The sequence below is a fragment of the Neolamprologus multifasciatus genome, chromosome 8 (genome assembly GCF_963576455.1).
Source record: "Neolamprologus multifasciatus chromosome 8, fNeoMul1.2, whole genome shotgun sequence".
Classification (NCBI taxonomy): Eukaryota; Metazoa; Chordata; class Actinopteri; order Cichliformes; family Cichlidae; genus Neolamprologus; species Neolamprologus multifasciatus.
The window spans coordinates 9,225,545-9,238,603 of record NC_140446.1 but is presented as its reverse complement, the minus strand read 5'-3'; the positions used below and the strand labels follow the sequence as shown (position 1 = coordinate 9,238,603).

The following is a 13,059-nucleotide window of genomic DNA, read 5'->3' as shown; positions in this document are numbered from 1 at the left end:
CGGTGGCGCCAGAGGAAAAGTCGTTGTGATTTGTTTGCAGTGGAAAAGGGAAACCTGTATTAAATTTCATAGTAATTTCATAGCAATCCAGCAACATGTTGTTGGGATCCTGCTCCTGACACTAGTCCAGCTCCTCTGCTCTCTCATTTATATCCTGTCCTCTATAAAATACTGATGTGAAGATTTGCTGATTTTCACTGTTCTATACGTTTGTTTGTTCAGAATGAAAGTGTTTCTGATTTGTAGCCCAGCACCCTCTATATGACTTACTGGTCAAAGTAAACCTCAAAAATTCCACAATTCCAGGTTATTCTTGTACTTCTGCAAATTTGTGCACCTGTGTTGAAACACACTACTCACAAATTGGTGATCTCCTCCACCCAGATGTTTCATCTAAAACATATTTTCAGACTTTATCTTTATATAACTGCCTACCTGGACCCGTCCAGCCAGCTGTAACCGTGACCACACAAGAAGACGGAGTACTTCCCCCTGAGTCTGTGTCAGTGGCAGGAAGGCATGCTGCATTGGTGTTGGGATCAAAGGTCAGACAGTGATTCTTTGAGCTAGGTAGCTTAAGCAAAGCCAGATCGTGTCCACCGCTCTGACCCTTAAACTTCCTGTGAACCACCACCTGCTCCGGTGTGAGGCGCCGCTCGGACCCCCCAACTATCACCACATACCGGGACGGATCACTGCCAAACCTTCAGGAGAGAGACAGAAGCAACTTAAGGGTGATTTACACTTGTGTATTACTGCGCTGAGTGGTTCCACTGCAGTGCAGAAACTGATTTATTAATATTGCTTTGGATTTACCTGGTGACACAGTATGCAGACGTCAGGGCCCAGCAGGGGCTGATCAGAGTGCCACTGCAGAGAGGACTGCTGTCTTCTTCTTGAGACCGAAGCCACACAGACACCTGCCATGGCCACGTGGTCCTGAGCAAGAAGAACGAACAGATCAAAACGACTTCCTGCTTCTCTTTTTGATCTTGTTGCCCTTTCAAATTAACTTTTGTTCAACATATAAATCTCAGTCAAACCAAAATAACCACAAAATATGTGATGTTTTCCAACTCGGAAGCAAAAGTTGTGCAAGATTCACCAGCTAGCCAAACGTTTCATATGTCTGCTCTGGGAGCAGCAGGTCAGCAGGTCCAAGTCAGACACACCACAGAAAAGAGGAGCCGGGGTGGAGGTGGGTTGCAAAGCAGCTTGCAGGCAGGCAAAAGTAATTTAAATAGTGTGTCTTATATGAAATTTACTAACTGGATGTGTAGAAAGAGATCAACTCAGCCATCAGCTTTTTTCTACTTTTTATAAATTGCATACAAATTATTATAAACGAAGAATCTTAGAAAACCCGTTTTTAATAGTATTAATCCTTTAAGTCCTGCATGTGCTGTATGCTGTGATTTCTGTGAAAGCCACAGGTTGCATGAACAATCCAGCGGGGCTGGGAGGTGAGCCAAATATTTATATATATATATATTTGTCTATCCAGTTAAGCCACCAATGAGAATATTTTTGAGAATATTTTAGAGAAAATGGTCTGAGAAGTGAAGCAAAACAGGTTTAAATTTTCATTAATTCTGTTTTACGTGATTTTTTCCCCTACCTGAGTATGTTTTCCTCTCCCTGATTCCTCCTCTTGCCATCTTCCTCGGCCATCTTCCTCAGCCCACAGCTCGGCTCTTCGGGCTTAATCTGTGCCGTTGATTCTCGTGGCGTGATGTCACACCGTACCCCTGCATCCTCCCTTCGTCTGCAGCCCTGGATGCTCTGGCCCAGAGACGGACACTCGCCTAGGAACTCCTCTTTCCCTGTGCACCTCACCTGGTCCAGGTGGACGGGTCCTTTCCCCTGACCAAACCCTCCAGCTGCAACCGCTCGACCGCTGGGGATGACACACATTCAAGAAGATGTGACTTTATGGTATGTTTTTGTTAACACTAAAACTGTCATCTCTCATTCACCCACACAAACATTAACCTGTGTCCAAGCTGTCTGCACACCACGGCTGCGTTCAGATCGTTCCAGCCTGAGTCGCAAATACTTCCCCAGTCACCATGGAGATACACTTCGACTCGACCTTCCTTCCTGCTGCTGCCACCCACAAGACGCACCAGGGGACCTAACCAAAAGAAAAGAAGAAAAACAACGCTCATTCATATTCATGCCTGCGCATCTACAGAGACGGAGGTAGCTGTATGCCCGCTGACGGTGTTAAATGTCATCCAGTGTCTCTTTATCCGGCCGCTGTTCTCATTCTAATGGACTGTGTGTGTCGACAGGAGAAGCAGGACCTCTGGAGAACAGAGCCAGTAACATCGCTTTATTTTCACAGCTGTCAGCATGTGACATATAAACCATTTGGACAGAAAAACACCAGTGTAAACGAGGAAGGCCGGCAGCATGCGAGCAACATCTTGCCCTTTTGTGGCAAAATAAATTTCAGCACCACCAAATTTCTGCAGTGCGGTGCGATGATACTCCTGGTTTAACTGGTTTATTTCTTCCACTTTATGAAAAAGAAAATAAACTCTTTAAAATTGTGATTATGTTCTGAGACAGGAAATATATCTTTGTAAATTTAATTCAAGTTATTATTTTTAAAACCTGATCTTTATTTTTGTAAATACAAACACTGGGCATGAGTGGCTTAAAGGGTGAGGAGGAGAGCTCTGGAGGTTCGCCAGTTTGGGCAAATAAATCTAAGTGGTGAGTGCTGCTGCTGTAATGTCCTTTGGCAAGGCGGTAGCCTCAAGTTGTTCACAACAAAGGCTGTATATAAATGATGACTTACAGTTGGTTTAAACTTCTGCATTCAATCTGCGTCGTATGTGTGCAATAACTCCCCTGAGTCCCCTGAGTCACAGCTGTGACTACTCCGATTGACCTGTTCAGTACCGCAGATTCCTCCTATGCATTTCTGACTACGTTTTCTTTGCAGTTTTTTTTAGCGTTTATCAGTTATTATTGAGAGAATAACAGCCATCGCCTCAATATAAGGTCTCACAGATGTCAGAATCTGTCAATTCCTGGTGGGACACTGCCGAAACTATCAGGAAGGATGTGATGGAATCATAAAAAGATGCTCATAACACAAAGCAGGGATCCAGCAACGAAAATTTTCCCAGGAATGTATTTGTCTACTTGACTCCCTCTCACTTAAAAGCATTATGTGACACTACCACAATGTATTGGAGGTGTGTAAAGGGCGGATCCTGAGGAAAATTATCCCGAAAGTTAAAAATGTTTCAGAATTTAAAAAACTAATCGTCTGATTCATCCTAAACTACCGCATGAAATCATCCCCATCACTCGCCTGTGGAAGGTGCGATGACCGGCACCTCATTAGTCTCCTCGTCGGACCTTCCTCTGCAGCGAACACCGACGTCCTCGCTGTGGGAGCAGTCGGTCCGTCCCCAGATCCCATGTTGGCAATCAAGCAGCGAGGTTTCAGATCCCTCGCACTGGACATCGTCCAGGAGGATCAAGCCCACGCCCTCGCCAAACGTCCCATCAGATACGACCTTAGCGTGACCCCTGGAGATGGAGAAGAGTTTATCATCTACTTATAAAGTGTTCAAAATGCAAACAGCAGTCTTCTTAGTTGTAACTATGGAAAGCTTGGGGTGCAAAGAGTGCAGCTGCAATTTTCACTGAAAAAAGCTGCATGCAAAAAGACTAAAACTGTGTTCATACCTGTAACCAAGCTGCCTGCAGACCACCTCTGCATGCTGCTGGGTCCAGTGGTCGTCACACACCGTCCCCCAGTCACCGTTATGAAACACTTCGACTCGGCCCTCCCAGGGACTGTCTCCTCCAACCAGACGCACCACACCGTCTGAAACATTTTGTGGTTATAAGCAAAAATCAGATCCTCTTTTCTCAAAGGGAAGATTCTTTTTCATAGATGCTACATCTGAAATTAATATTAAAATGTGTTTTTTTGGCTTAATTATTGATCAGAGTACATATCACATGTATTGATATGTTACTGCTCAGCTCACATAAATCCTGTTCCTACTTGTCACAAACAGGATGTTGCTGCCCTATGCAGTAATGATTTATTGATGTTCGGAGCCCGGTGGCTATAAATAGCAGCTTTAAGCTCATCAGTGTGTACAATTGCTATGTGTGACTGTGTATATGCGTGTGTGTTTGGGTGCGTGTACCTGTATAAGGGCTGCAGGAGACCCCAGCGTCCTCCATGTGGTCACAGTTGTGCTGCTCCCAGTTGCCATGAGGACACTGATCCAGGAACAGCTCGTTTCCTGTGCATTTCATCGCATCCAGCAGGATGGGACCTGAACCCTGACCGAAGTGAGCCCAGGACCAGGCTTTCGCCACACCGCTACAACACAAACACACACACACAGAAGGTTTTTCCAGAAGGTTACTTAAGATAAGATAAGTATATTGTCTAAAGGAGCAGAGAGGGTAGACCTGAGAATAAATAGGCCATTAATAAATAGTTAAAAACCAATTACCTCACAACCTCAGTTTATTTATCAGGTTAACTGGCAGAGTCAAACATCTAAATTGATGGCAGTTTTACTTAAACAAAGGGATCAGATAAAATGCTGTCAGGCAGCCAAACAGTGAATAGTACAAAACTGTCGTCCCACAACATTTGTGTTGGGGTGATTTGTTAAATGTTGCCATTGTTGTGCTGTAAACCTTGCCTTAAACTGCATGTTTAGATATTCTTCTGTTCTCCTCCCCCACATGTAGGATGGTAGAGAAGGGTATAGTGTTTAACTGCAGGCACATTCCATCTAAAGCTCCTGGTTCCTTATCTGGTAAGGGATGGTTACTCCCGGCCATTTAGGGGCTCGCCTGTGCTTGTATATGGCGAACCATTAAAGGGGCTAAGCCATATACAGGTGAGGGGAGATGACCTTTGGATAACTAGGAAATGTGGTTGAACAGTTGTAAGCATATATTGTGTGGCAGGAAGTCACATCTACAGAGACACATGCACATGCACTCACGTGCTTGCACATGCATGCACACACACAGTGCCTGGGTTTTATGATACACCACAGAGGTTTTATGGTGAGAGGTTGTGTAACGGAGTAAAAGCTGTGAGGGGAGACTGGAGCTTTGGAGTTGGCTACAGGTGTGCTCGTGTTAGCTCTGTGAGCGCAGTCACACTGGAAGTAAAACGTACGAGTGGATCTTGTGTTCTGTTCGCAGTCTCTTGTGGTCTGATTCCAGCAGGGTTGCATGTTTAGACCCAACAATTTGGCATTGGTCAAGCTACACAGTGTCGCACAAAACAATCAGCTTTCCCAGGAGGACGATTCATTGACACAAAATCTGTCAGTCTACTGGATATAACTCTGAAAAACACGACTACGACAAAAAAATACTCTAAAGATACTCTTTGAATAAATAAAATCATCCAAAATATTAAACTGCTTTTTTTTGTGATGTCTTCTTAATCCCAGCTTGCTATAAAAAGCCCTTTTGTGCTTCTGCTTGTGCTAAAAGTGATGTTTAACCTAAAAATAGCATGCAGCAGGTTTGTTAAAAAGAAAAGTAAAACATATCAAACTACAGAGTGGGCCATTTATATGGATACACCACAATAAAATGGGAATGGTTGGTGATATTAAAGAAGAGGGTTGCATTGACAATCCAACACAATGGGCAGCACATTGAACACATGTTATAAGTGGTCAGAAACTTGTAAATAACTCATGAAAGAATAAAGTCACGTTGAAACCAAGCACACCATTGTTTTTCTTGTGACATTACCAATACGTTTGATGTGTCACATGGCCCTCTTCCTATTGAAAAAACAAAAGTTGTATCCAAGATGGCCGACTTCTAAATGGCCACCATGGTCACCACCCATCTTGAGGAGTTTGCCCCCTCACATATACTAATGTGCCACAAACAGGACTTTAATATCACCAACCATTCCCATTTTATTACGGTGTATCCATATAAATGGCCCACCCTGTACAAAATGTTGCAGGAAAACCATCAACTAATTATTTGTTATTTATAAATATGGAAAAATAGGAGGAATCAGAGTACGGGAAGCAGGGAAGGGCTGGAAATTATCTAGAAATGATTTTATACAGTGAAATTTATTCAGTACAGCTTCTTAAAATTTAAAAGGAACACAGATTCTGAACACTTTGCCATCAAATCTTAAAACTTTTAATTAACAGGCAAAATTATGGCTTGTGTGTTGCTGTTTTCTGTTTGATCTGATATTTGCATTGATATATTGTGTCTTTAAAAAGCCCAACCTGGGACACGGTCTGCAAGGTAGCTGTGGCTAAACGTTTTATATGCACTGTATAGTTGCATTCTGTTTAAATGCACTCGTGTTAACATGTGTTGTTTAAATTTTACAAATAAACATTGTATAAATAAAATACAAATACCGGTGGTTAATGTATACTGAACATTTGTAATTACAGCCTCTCAGATATAATTTTAAAAAAAATTCTTATTTTCTTTCATATAAATCATCAATTCATTAGTGAATTATTTGTTAGTGTAATAATTTACTTTTTTAATCAGTAAAAAAAAAGTAAAACCTTGTGTTTTTCATTCATTACTTACATTTAATGTTGTTACTTCTCCATTTTCCTCATTATATTTAAAAACTTGCACTTCCAAAAGTACTAAATGCAGAACTCTTACTTGTAATTGATTATTGTCACAGATTTGAGTTTTTCTTCCTCTGCTGTTTGTTCACAGGGAGGAGGAGTGTTAGCTAGTGCCAGCATGCAAAGTGTCTACATATTTGACATGTATTCTCTATCTATTGCAGAGCGAAACAAAAAACGAATACAATCCATGTGGGGAAAAACTAATCGAGTTTGCTTCGTTTTGTTTTGCGTGTCAAAACACATCAGCGCACAGCTGTACACAGCTGTGTGGGAACCTGTGCATCAGTGTCAGGACATCTATTATTCACACGCACAAACACAGATGGTGAGGTGTCCCCCGGTGTTTCGGGAGATGAAATGCAACCTCGTGTTAAACATGGAGGAAGATCTTTCTCTTTGCAGCTACAAGTTCACTTTCTTCTCCGTAGGGTTTACATTCTGTGTGTGAGGAGGTATTTTCAAGATGAGACAAACTGTAATCTGCTCTGCTGGAGAATCCAGAACATCTCCAGCTTACTCAACGGCATCTGATAAATAATTCAGTTTTAACTCATTTTTTGGATTTTAAAGATACTGGCATCTTCTGTATGTAAAGTGATTAGTGAAATTTCCAGAGCTTAATGTTCCCTGTATTTGTGTCATCCACAATGCCCCATCAATTCAGTCATTTTTCAACTGCCACACTGCAAACCTGTAAATCTTGTGTAATTGTGGTGCCATTAGTCTTTCCACTGAGAGTGAGACAAATAAACACCAGCACAAGCAAAAGGTGCAGTCAAAAAGTTATGCAACTCCACACATAAAAACCACGAGCTGGACCGGATTTACATTTGGCTGCTATCCCCCTGAAGGTCGTCTCCTTGAGCAGCCCTGCAACAACCTGCACACTTGGGATATGTGCTGGATCTCCTCCACTGAGTCAAAAAGGCGACACTTTAAAGACAAAGTCACAGGGAGCCAAATCGGGCATCTAGGGCAGGTGGTGTGATACATTTGCTTTGGCTAATAAAAATCCTGCCCATAGCTCTTTCTCCATCAGATGCATCAAGCAGTTACAGTAATGTAAATGCAGTCAGAGACCCTGGGGGAGTTCAATACACAGCACACAACCCCATGTTTATATATCATGCTCAAAAAATTAAGGGAACACACAAACATCACAGTATACACAACGTTAATTAAACTTCAGGGATATCAATCTTTCCGATTTGGAACCATAAACCACTGTGAATCCATTTCATCTGCTTTAGCGCAAATAAAATTGACAACAGGTGCACTGGAGAGGCAGCAACAACTGTCCCAAAAAGGGAATGTGTCATGGTCCATGGGAACTGGTAGTGTTCGTGTTGACTCAGTGGCCACGCCCTCGGGTTGGGTCGTCAGCATCGCACCTGGATTCCATCCGAGGCAATTACCAGAGAACTATTTCACCCAGCGTGGACGGCTGCTCCACGCCAGTCCGTTAGTCACTCTTAGTGGTCACCGTCTGGCAATTGATGATGATGATGATGGTGATGGATTGCATTTATATAGCGCTTTTCAAGGCACCCAAAGCGCTTAACAATGCCATTATTCATTCACTCTCGCATTCACACACTGGTGGAGGCGAGCTACGGTTGTAGCCACAGCTGCCCTGGGGCAGACTGACAGAAGCGAGGCTGCCATATTGCGCCATCGGCCAATTGAAGACATCTCCTGCCTGTTTTGCGCGCAAGAGAACTCCCTCAGTCTCCGTCTCTCCCTCCTTGGATTTTCTCCCACGGACACCCTCCCATCCGAGCCCCACGGTCTGACTCTGATTGTAAGCCACAGCATTCTAATTCTGGTTTAGTTTTGACTCTCTCCTTTCCTGCACACAAGTAATTGTTCCCCTTTCTGTTGCAGCTTCCCACGGTCCAGATCACAGCTTCCCAGGGAAGTTCAGTTCCTCGGCTTGAGTTTTATTCTCGTTCCCTTGGTTGTTCCTGATCATTTCTGTTAGAGAAATAAATCTGTACATAGTTCCTGTGAATTTTGCATTGAGTCTGCTTTTTGATCCCCACTCTGTGTGTATGAACCTTGGTTCATGACAGAATGGTTTTGCAGGTGGTGGCCACAGAATACTACAGTCTGAGTGTTGTACAGATGCTCCAGTTCCTTCAGGCTGGGGTATCCATATGTCCCGTCACAGGAAGGTTTGCTGTGTCTCCGGGCTGTTACAAGAGGAGAGCTGGGCAAGGCTATAGAAGGACAAGCCAGTAGCTGAACTGTTATCTACTTTTTGAGTACGATTGTACAATCAGGAGGATCACTGTCAGACCGACACAGAGACCTGCAGCGGGCTACTCAAGTTCATTTTTCTAACCTAACTGTCGCAAACAGACTTTGAGGGATGCATGAGCACTCATCATCTTTAGGCAGTGCCAGTGGCACCCGGTTCTCTTTACCAATGAGACCAGGTTCATGCTGAGAACATGTGACAGACATAAAAGAGTCTGCAGGTACCGCAGTGCACATTATGCTGCCTGCTACTTTAGGAGTACACTTATCCCCTGAAAACTGTTTGGCCTCTTATTCGTGAGCAGAGACCGAGCCGGTGACGATCCTTGACATGAAAGTCGGGTCAACTTGCCAGGTGGTGAGAACAGGACATACAGGGAGTGATCTAGAAATAGCAGCAGTTCTGGACCTGGTCCAGAGGTGCACAAGGAGAAGACCTTAAAGGGGATAGAAAGCCAATTTAAAACAGGCATAGTGTTTGTTTTCTTCATTTGTACATTTGTGGCTCTCCTACTACAGTAGGTGTCTCTGTGGCCTGAGGCTCACAACGTAACCTTTAAACTAGGACAAAGATCAAAATGTTACCATACATCTCTTATCTAGTTGTGGTGGAGGTGTGAACGTACCCAAAACCGAGCTGTCTGCACACCACCTCTGCATCCCTGTCGTCCCACTGGTCATCGCAGATAGAGCCCCACCTTCCTGCATGAAACACCTCCACACGACCTTCAAAGTCTTCCTCACCTCCAACCAGTCGCAGAGGAGGGCCACTACCTGAGAGGAGTTTAAAAGATGGCATGAGATCCAGCAGCATCCACCTTGAATGCTCTCACACACATTTTATTGGAACCGAATCGCTCTGTGCCTCTTATGTATGGGCCAAAACATTCAGGTGCGTTTGCCACGACATTGTGGAAGTCACACTGACCTTCTGGGGGTGCGCACACCACTGCTGCTTCGTTTCCATGGCTACAGTCACCAGTGACAAACATCCTGCTCCGGCACTTACTCAGGGTGTTCTCATCACCGCGGCAACCCAGACGTTCGTAGTGAAATAGGCCAGAGCCCGAGCCGAACTGAGAGTGCTGCAACGCCGTGCCGATATCGCTGAAAATAGAAACGTCACCGGTGAGAATGAACTTTTTACATCAGTCACACGTCACTGTAACTCTTAGCAGATGTTTCATCCGACCTACCCCAGACCCAGCTGTCTGCAGATCACACTGGCATCCCGGTCTGTCCAGTGAGAGTCGCACACTGCTCCCCACTGGCCGTTCAGGTAAACCTCAACTCGCCCGCTGCCAGAGATCGAGCTGCCAACCAGACGTGTAGCACCTAAAATCACAAACACGCAAATTTTAATGATCAGAAAACTCAAAAATTCACAATGGCAAGTAGATAATAAACATAATTTTGACATAATAACCCAAATAAGTTCAGTACAAACTCGTCTTCACAGGCATCACACATACTGTGAGGTTAACCGCTCATCAAGGTGTTTATGATTCAGTTATTAGATTGTGATCGTATCTCTGGCAGAGCTCCACTGTTTGATTCAATATTCAGCACTGAACACCTCTACATCACTTTATCAAGCACTTGTCTGTTGACACATCCTGCAGACAAACATTAGCATTCCTTTGAAGTTTGGTTTCAGGTGTATCTAAAATCAACAGTCATCCTTTAAACTCGTTTGTCCAGAGGGGAATATCTGTCTCTTCAAATGCTAATCCCTTCAATACATCCAACAGCTCGTAATCATCTGTGGCTGTCTGTTGTTTCATAGCAAATAGAAAGCTATACAAAACTAAACTTGTTTTCCCAGCAGGCCAGTTTTACAAGATGACACAAAACCAGTGGCCTGTTTTGTTTTGTTTTGTTTTTAAAAAGCATTTACATTTATCAGATCAAATTAACTCAACAGACACTTTGTTAGGTACACCATGTGGAAACATCTCAGTGCATTTAATCAAAATGATACTGTTGAAGTTAAAACTAAGCAACAGAAAGTGGATAAAATGTGACTTTGAATGTGGCATGGTTGTTGGTACTACACAGGCTGGTATTTGAGGAACTGCTGACCTACTTGGATTGTCCCACACAACCATCTCTAAGGTTTACAGAGACTGGTCTTGTCAATGGAAAATTGTACTTAGTAGTCAGTATAATCTTTTAATGATATAAGTTTGAATATGGTAGCATACTGCATGTAATCATTTGTGTTTAGAAGTATGTAGTTGGTCTCATCCTAGGAAGTCTGTAACATTCCAGGGTGTTCTGGCATTCACCCCCACATCCTAGGAGCATGGGAAAAGGTCGTACCTTGTTTTATTGTTTTACGGTAGGATTAACGTAGTTATATCTGTTTTAGTCTAAGTGCCTTTTGTTTCCCTAAACCTGCTGGACTGGAAGTCCAGCAGGTTTAGGGAAGTCTTTATGGGGTCACACTCTGACCACACACACACACACACACACACACACACACACACACACACACACACACACACACACACACACACACACACACACACACACACACACACTTCAATGTATGGAACAAACGCTCACTGAAGTGTATAAATAAAGGACCAGGGCAGTCCTCAGGGCGGGTCTCTGAGTCTCACTCTAGGCTGCCCTTGCTAGCAAGTAAATCTGTGTGTTTCTCCTTTCTGATTCTCTGCTGAAGAAGTGCTTTAGAATATATCTCTTAACAGGTCTGAAAAAGAAAAAATATGTAGTGAGCAGAAGCGTGTACCTCTGTCCCGCTACTACTCATTACAACCAAGGTATGCAGAAGAGTATCTCTGAACGCATTCCAGCAGGATAACGTGCTGAGTCACAAAGATCAGGTATTCTCAAACAGGTTTCTTGAACTGACTGAGTGAGTCCACAGTCACCAGATCTCAGTCCAACTGAGCACCTGTGGAATGTGGTGGAGCAGGAGATTCACATCACTAATGTGATGCTATCATGTCAATAGGTACCAACATCTCTGAGGATTGTTTCCAACATCTAGATGAATTTGAGCCACAAACCACTGAAGCAGTTGTGAAGTAAAAAAGGGGGACCCTCAGTGTCAGGTGAGTGTAAATAAATACTAATAGCCCCACAATCACATGGGTTTGAAAGCAGTTATTCTATTAAATACATTAAGTTGATAGAAAGACCATGTTGGTAACATTTGAAATAGTTTATACCTGGAACTCTAATCAGTTTAGAAATTGGTTGTTGAGCCAGTCAGAGGCTTATTTTTAAATTGAGTAATACTGATATAGAAAGTTTAGATTTTACATGCCAGAAACCAGATTTAGAAATTATTCTCCATTACAAGAGGAACTGGGGTTCGGTTTGTGACTGTTTTACTGTAATTGGAGCCACAATTTACAAAATGAACATCCTGCTGATTTAAAGAACTCTTCAAACTTGTATTGAGAATATAAACTCATCAGGAAAATGTTTACTATAATAAATAAAATGAAAAACAGTGTCATATTCCCCTTTTGGACATTTAAAATAATGCAGTTTAAGGAACTTGTGCATAAAGGGTCGACACGTTATTGCAGTTCAGTCATTAATCAGTCATGAATGCCAAGTATCAATAGAATTTTATCTTTACACACCAAATTTCTTTGGATTTTGAATTGTTGCAGTTGTTTTGCAGATATTGTCTTTTACATAAAAGAGTATCTTCCCTTCTTTTTGGTGTGAAACCCTTGTGAACAGCTTAACCAACAACTAACAAATGTTTCATTAGAATCTGCTGGGGGGGGGGAGATGAGTACAGCGCTATATGTGGAATGACATCATTTAAAGGTCAACTTGTTTTTAATCATGCATGAACTGTTCAGAGCGTCTGTGGATATACCCTGGTGGCAGTCGCAGTAGGCCCAGCCAATTGCTCCTGAGTTCTGTCGGAAGAAACACCACGGGTTGGACTCGCGATCCGGGTTCCTGCAGTAGTTGTGGTCACCCAGGCCGCGGCCCGGGTACTGCATGACATAGTCTGGAAACTCAGTCCATTTCAGACAGGGGGCACCAGAGTCCGTCTGCGACACGGTGCCGTTGTAGTATCCCAGTTCTGTGAATCCCTCAGAGCATGACAGAGGCACTGCACACCAAAGGGAGAGGAGAGTAAGTATATGTTGAGGAAGATGAGAGA

At 43.2% G+C, this 13,059-nt stretch overlaps 1 protein-coding gene across 1 annotated transcript in view; it reads right to left on the bottom strand.

Moving 5' to 3' along the window:
* The window catches only part of LOC146512463 (neurotrypsin-like), a 36,243-nt gene that overhangs the window by 4,944 nt on the left and 18,240 nt on the right, over nucleotides 1-13,059 (bottom strand). The window contains exons 3-13 of the mRNA XM_085169729.1: nucleotides 12,766-13,008; nucleotides 10,097-10,235; nucleotides 9,829-10,007; nucleotides 9,527-9,674; nucleotides 4,182-4,360; nucleotides 3,709-3,850; nucleotides 3,329-3,549; nucleotides 1,993-2,134; nucleotides 1,619-1,897; nucleotides 817-939; nucleotides 436-704 (exon numbers count right to left, since the gene is read on the bottom strand). Of these exons, the coding sequence (XP_085025855.1) occupies nucleotides 436-704; nucleotides 817-939; nucleotides 1,619-1,897; nucleotides 1,993-2,134; nucleotides 3,329-3,549; nucleotides 3,709-3,850; nucleotides 4,182-4,360; nucleotides 9,527-9,674; nucleotides 9,829-10,007; nucleotides 10,097-10,235; nucleotides 12,766-13,008 (2,064 nt within the window). The remainder of the gene's footprint in view (nucleotides 1-435; nucleotides 705-816; nucleotides 940-1,618; nucleotides 1,898-1,992; nucleotides 2,135-3,328; nucleotides 3,550-3,708; nucleotides 3,851-4,181; nucleotides 4,361-9,526; nucleotides 9,675-9,828; nucleotides 10,008-10,096; nucleotides 10,236-12,765; nucleotides 13,009-13,059) is intronic.